General features: G+C 41.5%; 1 protein-coding gene across 2 annotated transcripts; it reads left to right on the forward strand.

Moving 5' to 3' along the window:
• The first annotated feature begins 334 nt into the window (after positions 1-334).
• On the forward strand, positions 335-5044 carry FGFBP2 (fibroblast growth factor binding protein 2). Of its 2 annotated transcripts, XM_075091832.1 has the most exons (3): positions 335-708; positions 2221-2888; positions 3724-5044. In XM_075091832.1, the coding sequence occupies exon 2, from the start codon at positions 2255-2257 to the stop codon at positions 2873-2875; it is 621 nt and encodes a 206-aa protein (XP_074947933.1). In that variant the 5' UTR covers positions 335-708; positions 2221-2254; the 3' UTR covers positions 2876-2888; positions 3724-5044. The 2 variants fall into 2 exon arrangements, with proteins under 2 accessions (XP_074947933.1, XP_074947932.1); XM_075091831.1 differs by having other exon boundaries at positions 335-2888.
• Positions 5045-8870: the final 3826 nt, after the last annotated feature.

Below are 8870 nucleotides of genomic sequence, written 5' to 3' on the forward strand. Positions count from 1 at the left end.
ATTGGAGCAGGGAGGACTGGAAGAACATTGACTCTTAGTGAGGGAGCTTCCGACTTCCACAAAGGATATGATTTATGGAAAGATGGTAGGATTCGAGCTAATGAGCTGTGGAAGATATCAGTATACCCTGCAAGTGCTCAAGGTATTACCGTTTGCCTCTGTTGTTTCCGTAGCACTGACAGCAGAATGAAACATTTGCCAGTTCTTCAGCTCTCATAGTTCACTGCTGGCATCCTAGCTTAACTTGTAAAAGAACAATTGTTTTCCACTGATATAACAAACCATGAGCTGTTTCATCTGAAGCACAGGCAGACAGAAGACACAAATGTCAGATGGGAGTGAGACAAATACTTAGCAGTAACATATTAACTAATACGTAAATATACCACAGGTCTTGAGTCCAAACTTTGATATTTACCCTTATCCTTGTAGTCTGATTTGTTTTCATGATTACACTTCAAAAACTTTCAGAACAAGAGATCCAAAACTTGTATAAAGTAACTTTTAAGTAGTTTTGAACTCCTTAACAATTATTGGAACAAGAGAGACGAGTGCCTTTAATTTCTAGTCTAGGAACTGTGGTGTATAACCAAGTGTAAATAAAACATTTGTCAAATATTAGGAGGTTTTCGAGTGCTTGCAGTAGGAATTTGAAATCCTTGAAGTGTGGGGTGCGCAACAAGATTCTTCTGGCTGGCTGGAATGCAGGTGAGAAGACTCCCCAGAAAACAACAGAAGAGTGAACCATAGATCTTAAGTAGGCTTGTAGTGTTGCTGTTTCTCCTAAGACTTGATTGAAGAGCCACACCACTGTGCTTTGAAAGAGACAGTCAGGAGGAACAAATGGCAAGAATCTACAAAGGAGACCTCTAGTAAAAATGTTATTAAAATAGCCTTAGAGAGGGATGAAAAGAAAACAGTGTTGTTCTCTCTGTCAAATGGTATTTAGTCATGTGGAGCTTCATGGCACGTTCACTGGAAGAACAAGGTTCAGGCTGAAATGGCTGTTCCAGGTGCCTCCATCTTCAGGCAGGCAGCTCTCAGACTTGCTGGGGTGCCGCAGCAGCTAGGGACTCTCTTGTCTAGTATTAGAGAAACATTTGTTGCAATTTTATGTTTTTGTTCTGCTTCACTGTTTGTGTTAAATGCATGTTTTTGCCTTGGTATTCTCTTCAGCGATACCTACTGAGTGGCTAGATACACAAAATGGTATTCTATTCCATTATGTATGGCCATTCTTAAACCCAGGGTCTCTAGTACCCCACAGGCATTCAAGCAAACCTAAATAATATGATACCCCTTCCAAAAGCTGTTCAGATTGGGCTGGGTGTAGCACACATGTCTTTGAAAGCAGTGCCTAGTGGGGTCTTACTAGCCAGAAGAGCACTGTGGCTTGCAACAGCATAGCAGGGATTTTTCCTCATGACCTCCTGAATGCCAAGGGAGTTACCATGATTTTCCTTAGCTCTGCTTTCAGTTACAGCAGCAGAAACTAGCAGTACAAGATTCTGCACTAGAATACTTGTATTCTCTTGCCTTTGTTTTATGGCATTTTTACAGCTCATTTATTATGAACAGGAAATCCATAATACCTTATTTTGCTAAAGCTTTATTCCTTATCTTGCTTAAGTATTGTAAGTCTAAAAATCTTTCATGCTCAAAGAGCGTGCATTGGTTTCTTCCATGTGTTCCCACTGTATGTCATGTGCTGACAAAATGAAGTACTAAAGCTGCATCCTTACTGTGCAAATCCACAGAAAACCCATTCCAAAAATCAGCCTTTATTAGTAGGACACATTTATAATCATGCAGATGTAGCTGCATAGATTGCTTTGGCACTTTTATCTTTTTTTCACTTCAATATGGTCTTACAAGCTCTGGCATGGAGATAGGTGTAAAGCAGCTGGAGAATGGAAAATATCTGTTAAAAATCAAATATGACATGTTCATCCTGGATAGGAATGTGCTTCTCGGTTATACAACTATCGTTCTGTACTTAACTGCCTTTACAAGATTTGTCTTGTTCCTTCTTGGGAGTTCACAGCTAATTCGACACTCCCTCAAGCTATAAATTATGGGCACATGCCTACTGAAGTGTGATTTATTATTTTTATTAAAAAAACCCAACTTGCATCCCACGTTTCGCTGGAAAGAGGCTTCTTTGTGCACCAAGCCTTTAAATTGCAAGCAGCCACTTACTGCTTTCGCTTTTTTGGATAGCGTTGCTCAAGGATCTCCATCAACTCCTCTCACCATGAAGAGTTTTGCTCTTCTTTTCCTAGTAGTGATCTGTGGCATGGGAGGATTGGGGCAGAAGCTGAAGCCAAAGAAAAGAAGCAATGGTGAAGAAATCAATTTTCGGACTAAAACCAAAGATGTTTGCACAATGAGCATGAGTGGGGATGAGGAGATGAAACTCAGAATTGAATGCAAAAGCCAAGGCATGTCCTACTGGTGTGAATTCACTGGCAAGCCATCAGTCTGTCGTCCTTTCAGAAACAATCCAAAGATCTACTGGAATCAGATTGCCATGGAACTTAGAAAGCTCCCGCACGCTTGTGAATCCACACAAGTGTTGAAGGCCACCATGTGCCAAAAGGCTCCCACAGAGGCTCTCATGAAGCAAGTAGCTGCTGGTATGGAGCCAGAAGATCTAGCAAACCAGGACAAATCAGTCCAGAAAACTTCTATGAGGGGAGCAGGGAAAAGCCCTGTTAAGAAAATACAGAAACCTCCAATACTACCTCTTGTAAAACCAACCCAACGTGGTCAAGGGTCTGAAAATGAAACGGAAGCGATGAAACTGGCACGGGAACACTGCTGGGAATCCCTGCATGGTTTCTGCTCCTACATTATTGGCATCTTTGGAGGTTAAGGATTTGCTTCAGGTAAAACTCCCATTTTGAAGCGCAGCAGAATATACCTAAAAGTAATCCTCTGGTAGTTTTGTTTTATTTTAATTTGATCATGGGGGTCTTTCAGGGGTGTGGACGAGGAGGTTCTAGGCTCGCTTACTAAAATCTAACATGGCAAAGCCTGTCCTGTGGCTTCTGAGGGGCTGGATGGCTTAAACTCCCAGTAATGGCTACTAGTTCAGGACGCCCTGACAGCCTCCTGTGAGGTCTTTGGTACATACTGAGATGTTTGTCCTATGTGTTATAGATCCTGTAGTATTTCGATTCTGTTCGAATTGGGCTTGTTTGCCATCTTCTGTCATTGCTTCCGTTTTGTGCTGACTTTTGGATTGAAGCCAGTGAAGTAAGATAAATAACAAATGCATCGGCTAGAAGAATTTTAAATGGCATTCAGAAACTGAGAGGATAAAGCTTGTTCATCAAAACTGCTAGTTAATAATTAACTGTTTTAATTTTAAAAATTAGTTCATAAATAATTTGCAGAAATGAGTAAAACCAAACAGACTGTCTTGGTTTCCAGATCTGTTTCTGTAAAGCCTATAGGGGATCTCATGCGGGCACTTGTCTGGTAAATCTCAGGTTTTCAGCCAGGTTTTAAAAAGGCAAAGACCTCACAGAAGTGGTTGGTTTTATACCTGCTTCCACTTCGCTTAGAGAGAAAGCCAGGAGCTGGTGACTAAACCTGGCAAACTTTTCACAGAAATGGGAATATATGCAGCATGAGGCAGCAAGTGTTTAGGCTGCTAATGATCTTACTTGTGCTTAATACAGCAAAGTGAATAATTTTTTTTTCTTTTTTGTTTTGCAGAGCAAAATTTTTACAGCTGAAGAAGGGTCCTTGCTGTAGTTTAATAATTTAGATGTAAGAATTCTGGTTTAAAAATTAGTCATCTCTATAAATCTTGTAGCTATTTCTGCTTTGCACCCCTAAAATGAAACTTTTTAATAGCCCTGAAAAATGCATGAAACTGGAGTGACTGTACTTAAAGTGTAAGGATGAACTAACTGTTCCTAGGTCTGTTACGCGCCAAGGTGTACCGCATTTATGTAACCAAGGTTCCACTTTAAGAGTGCTGACCTCAATAGGTTTTTGTGTGCGCTGATTTGCCCCAGTTTGTTAGAGATGAAAGCTGTAAATGATGCTACAGTTAGTGCAAACAATAAAAATAAGATTTTAAAAAAACATATCGGGTATGCTTTCTTCAAATTTCAAGTGGTGCTACTTGTATAAAGTCATGGTATTTGATGCTTGTTTCTTAAGGGATTGCTGGTAGAATGAGTAAGAGAAGTTACAGGTCTGAGTCATTACTTTCCCACTGTGAACATGTTTTCATTAATATTAATATTTTCAATGTTATTACATTTATATTATAAAGATAAGTTTCAGCCAGCAGGGGAAAAAAGATTGGAGAAATAAGAGTAACGTAAGATTACATTTCTAAACATAGCAGATTGGGAGTGTCCATCTGTCATGTATCTGTGGAGTTCAGTTTTATTAGGATTTGTTAGCGGTAATATAATGTTTGGGTTCAGTAAATACTCTGAAAGGTAACTCATATCTGTGCACTTGGGCACTTGCATAAATCTCATCAAACCAGAATGCAGGACCTAATAGCCTGTTTTCAGAGATTACAACACATTTATATTCAGATCATTTTTCAACAATGATCCCCTTTGTTCCCAAGTGAGCTTCGCAGCAGGGATATAACTGGAAAAACTTTGTACCACAGGAATTAGTAGCTCTCTGTATTTGCCTTTGAACAGTTTCTGCAAGGTGTTGTGGCACTTAAGTACTTCTGCTTTACTCACGGATTTGTAATTCATGCTTCATGATTCCAGATCGTGACTGTCCCATTACTAACTTTGTGCCTTGTACCAAAAAACCTTGAAAGAATTTTCTGTCCCTGAACCTCTTGAAACATAAGGACAGGAACAGCAAGTAATGAACATGGGATCAGTGCAGGTTGTATTTACAAGGCAGAAATATATCTTGAATGCTGAGAAAATGCAAGCTCAAGCAAGTATGTATTTTTGTCAGCCATAAACCTAATGTGGTTAATCTTCATTTGTAACTTCAATTACCCTTGCCAGGCTCTTGTGCTGTGAGTAAAAAATGCAGTAGTACACCTATTCACTTATTTCTGTCATAGAAATTATTATAATTGTTTGATTTGCAGACGTGCAAAATGCATCAAAGTGATATTTGGGAACTGTTTGGAAATGTTAAGGGGAGGTTGAGGGTTTTTTTGAGGTGTGTTTCTTAAATATTTTAAAACTCCTTTTTTGTGTGATGACAGGTCCACCCTGCAGAGTAAGTATTTTGCAGTAGTATCCACTACATCAGGAATGACCTCAAAAATGCGGCAATGCCTTGTATTGAAAGAAGTGTGGGAGAATCAGTCACCCACCGTACTGAGAGCAGGAGAAAAGAGGAGGTTTCATCAGTTCACCAAAAGAAAATAGTCTCCTCTGTGCCCTCTTTATGTATATGCAGTGAGCACAGAAGGCAGCAACGTTGTCTTGACACTTTGTAGAACTCTTGATGATACAGTCTAAAATACGGGGCCATCACTGATTCTGCTTAGTAGAAGACAAATGTCACGCGTCCTTGCTAGTGTGCTATTTCCCAGGGAACTCATATCTTGTTTTGGTGGAGCAGAGCTCTGCTGCACAGGGCTCTCCGCTTGGCACTGCGTTGTCTGGAATGACCGCCTGAAGCTTCACTGTTGAAGTGGAAACTAGAAATCAAATAGTCTTGCACCAAAGGCCCCTCTTTGATGAAATGCTTTTTGTAAAATATCCAGGATCCAAAATACATGGTTAAGCACTAAATTCTACAGAAAAGTCAAGATTTTAGTACCAAGGTGATGCATGGCTTGGATTGCATTTCATTAGGCAGCACTATGCACCCTCAGCAAGTCAGTTAACTATAATGATCTTGCTTTCAAAATGTTTAAAAATTGGTTGTTAATTGAAATGCCCCACCTTAGCGTAACAGCGCTGTGATTGTATCAGCTACGTTACCATTTAATTGTGTGTAGCACGAGAAACGTACAGTCATGACATTTTAGTTACCTTCTTGGTATGAAAGTGCTATTCATTAATGAAAGGATGAATTGAGAAGTGTTTGTGGTGAATTTAATGTGGTCTTCAGGTACCTCGTGAATGAATGAAACCTGCTGTTTCATTCATTTTAGGTTAACCTGTTAGTCCCCATATATGTGAGTACCTCAGGAAATCCGCTTAAGTGGGGAGAGAATTTGTCTTTATTTTCTTGACAGAGGAACAGTAGGCAAAAATGTTTGCCTGGCTTCCTGCAACTGGGGAGACCCCTGATATCCAGGCCTGCTGCTTCTGCTACTAATTCAGTGCAATGTGAGGTAGTCCACCTGCCTCAACATCCTCATGTTTAGGTTCCCACAGAAGCATCGTGAGTATTGGCTACTTTGACCAGGTAAGCCTCTGAGAAAAGCAAAATTAAGCATTTGGAGAACCTGTGTATAAGAGAACATGTACTTAACACACATAGTTAAGATCCAAGAAAGACTGGAGCAAGTCTGAAGGAGAGCTACCAAGATGGTTGGGACTGGAGCACACTCCTGTGAGGAGAGGCCGAGGGAATGGGTCTTGTTCAGCCTGGAGAAGGCTTTAGGAGGGACCTGTTAGCCACATATGAGGAAGCTATAGAGAATATGGAGCTAGGCTCTTCAGAGACTTGTGTGATAGGAGAAGAAGAGATGATAAGTCACAAATGGATACAGGTGAGGAAAAACATGCACTGTAAGGAGGATAAACACAGGAGCAGGTTCCCCACAGTGGCTCTGGAAGCTCCATCTGTGGTGCTTTTCAAGACCACCTGGACAAAGTTTAAGCAACATAGTCTGAATTCACTGTGACCCTGCTTTGAGCAGGAGGTTGGACTACAAACCTCCAAAGGTGCCTTCTGGCCTGCGTTGTTATGATTTACAATGGAAATGCAGAAGGAAGGTTAAAAGTTTTGGTTATTTAATAATGGACCCCTCTGTTAGCATCTGTGCCTCCTTGAAGTGCAAAAAATGCTCTTAGATCAGCCATTCTAACTATGTCAAATCGAAAGAGAGATGATTTTCTTAAGTATGTTCTGATGGCAGACCCCATCATTAAGTCACATGCATCATCTTGGATGACTTCATGTTCAGTGCCTCTGTCCTTTGGTACATTATTTTATTTAGCCTGGGTTTGACTGCAGCGAAAATCAACACAAAACTCAGGTGTTAAGGAACACCAAATATCAGGTCTGATTGCCTTAGAATCAAATAATCAGAAACTAAGAAAATTGCCATTTGCAGTGTGTAGGTTATTTCTGTTAAAGTAGACCAAATCCATACCTCTATCATAATGTTGCTTAGTCTGCCTGTAAATCACCTCAACTATGCAGTAGTGCACTCTGGTGTTTCCTGAGTGAAGTGTTTTGGTATCTTGTCTGGTCATTGCATGGTTTGCAGTCTTATGTTTTGCATTCTTGATTTTTTTCAATAGGTGTCGTAGTTGATACGGCATGGGTTGTAGGGACAGAGATCTTCCACAAAAAATCAGAAGACAAAAACTTAAATCTCCCCAAAGTTGCCCGTTGCTATTCCTACGTCTTTAGGAGACTTATGGTTGTCAATTTCTTTTTTTCTGTTTCTCTTGCTGTTACTTTTCCCAACCTCTGCCGCCTTCTCTGAAGAGGAGTCAGATGCAGCACAGGAGATTTCTTTTGGCTGTCTCTGCTTTTTCCCTTACAAGCAAGAGAATTGCTCTCATCAGACTTCACAGATCATTTTACAATGACAAGAAGTGTGTGATACATATGCAAAAACAGGAATAAGAAAACAAAGCAGAAGAAATGCAGTCAGTATGATGACAAGACATTGATGTTATCTTATGGACATGTCATATCAGACATCCTGAGAGTCTGTTTATTTCACTTTCGCATCATGTATACAAAGTCAACTGCATAAACAGTAGGCAGGAGGCCTGGTGCTGAATTTCCAGGGTAGCTCTATTACAATATGTACAGAGCAAGAAAAAAATCAAGGTGATGGCTGATTTGGAGCGGAAGTTCATGTTCCCCACCTCCCTCTCCTCAGCAGGTTATAAAACTGCAAAGCCAGCTGCTCGCCCTCGGCACCCAACCCATGGTACGCTCCCGCTGCCTCTGGCCTTACAATGATCGTAGTCAGGAAGGGAAACAGAGGTGTCCTTTTAGCTCTGCTGGCTGCAGACATAAGAAACCTACATTACTCTGTCACTACTGCTGCCGCCAGTAAAAAGTAATGTGCAAATGGTGAAATTGGTTGCCCCTTTATTTGTCTTACCAGTGTAACGTGGTGTGTGAGGGGGCCCTCCCCACAAACGAGACTCTAATAAAATTAGAAATTTGCCTAGGAACAGAAGAGGGCTAGAAGCTTCCCACCGAAGGAAGCGGTGAACAAAATTCAGACTCTGAGAGTGGCCTCGCTGTCTCCTCTGCCAAAACAGCCCGCCAGGCAGGAGTGCTGCCCACCGTTCTCCCCTCTCGCCCCCCTTCAAGACAGGTACAGGCACAGGCCACGTGGGTGCTGCCACCAAGGTACTGAGATGATCCCCATGTCTCCTACACTTCCCCATGTCCAGAAATTTAATGTGGCATCCACAGATGTATGTTTGTAGCTGGGGAAGATTATCTGATGCCTTAATGATCATGTGGGAGACCTGGTCAGTGTGGGAAGGTGACAGGAGGAAGGCGTGGGGTAGGGTTTCCACATAAGTGTGCAGAAAACATTACCCAGGACTGTCGTGGCTCTTTGGTGCCTCACAAGGCACAAGTGAAGCTGAAGCTCAAGTGTTTGAGCGGCACCTGTGTTTGTGTGGGGAAAAAGGCCCTGGGGAAGTGTGTGCTGTTGTGTTGCAGGGCCATGTTGCCATGTTGGGGTTGTGTTCTGGCTCTGGGGC

This window comes from Phalacrocorax aristotelis, chromosome 4, assembly GCF_949628215.1.
Source record: "Phalacrocorax aristotelis chromosome 4, bGulAri2.1, whole genome shotgun sequence".
NCBI lineage: Eukaryota > Metazoa > Chordata > Aves > Suliformes > Phalacrocoracidae > Phalacrocorax > Phalacrocorax aristotelis.

Bases quoted from the DNA above. Each gene is read 5' to 3' on its own strand.
- FGFBP2 (XM_075091831.1), top strand. From the start codon at position 2,075: ATGGGCACATGCCTACTGAAGTGTGATTTATTATTTTTATTAAAAAAA.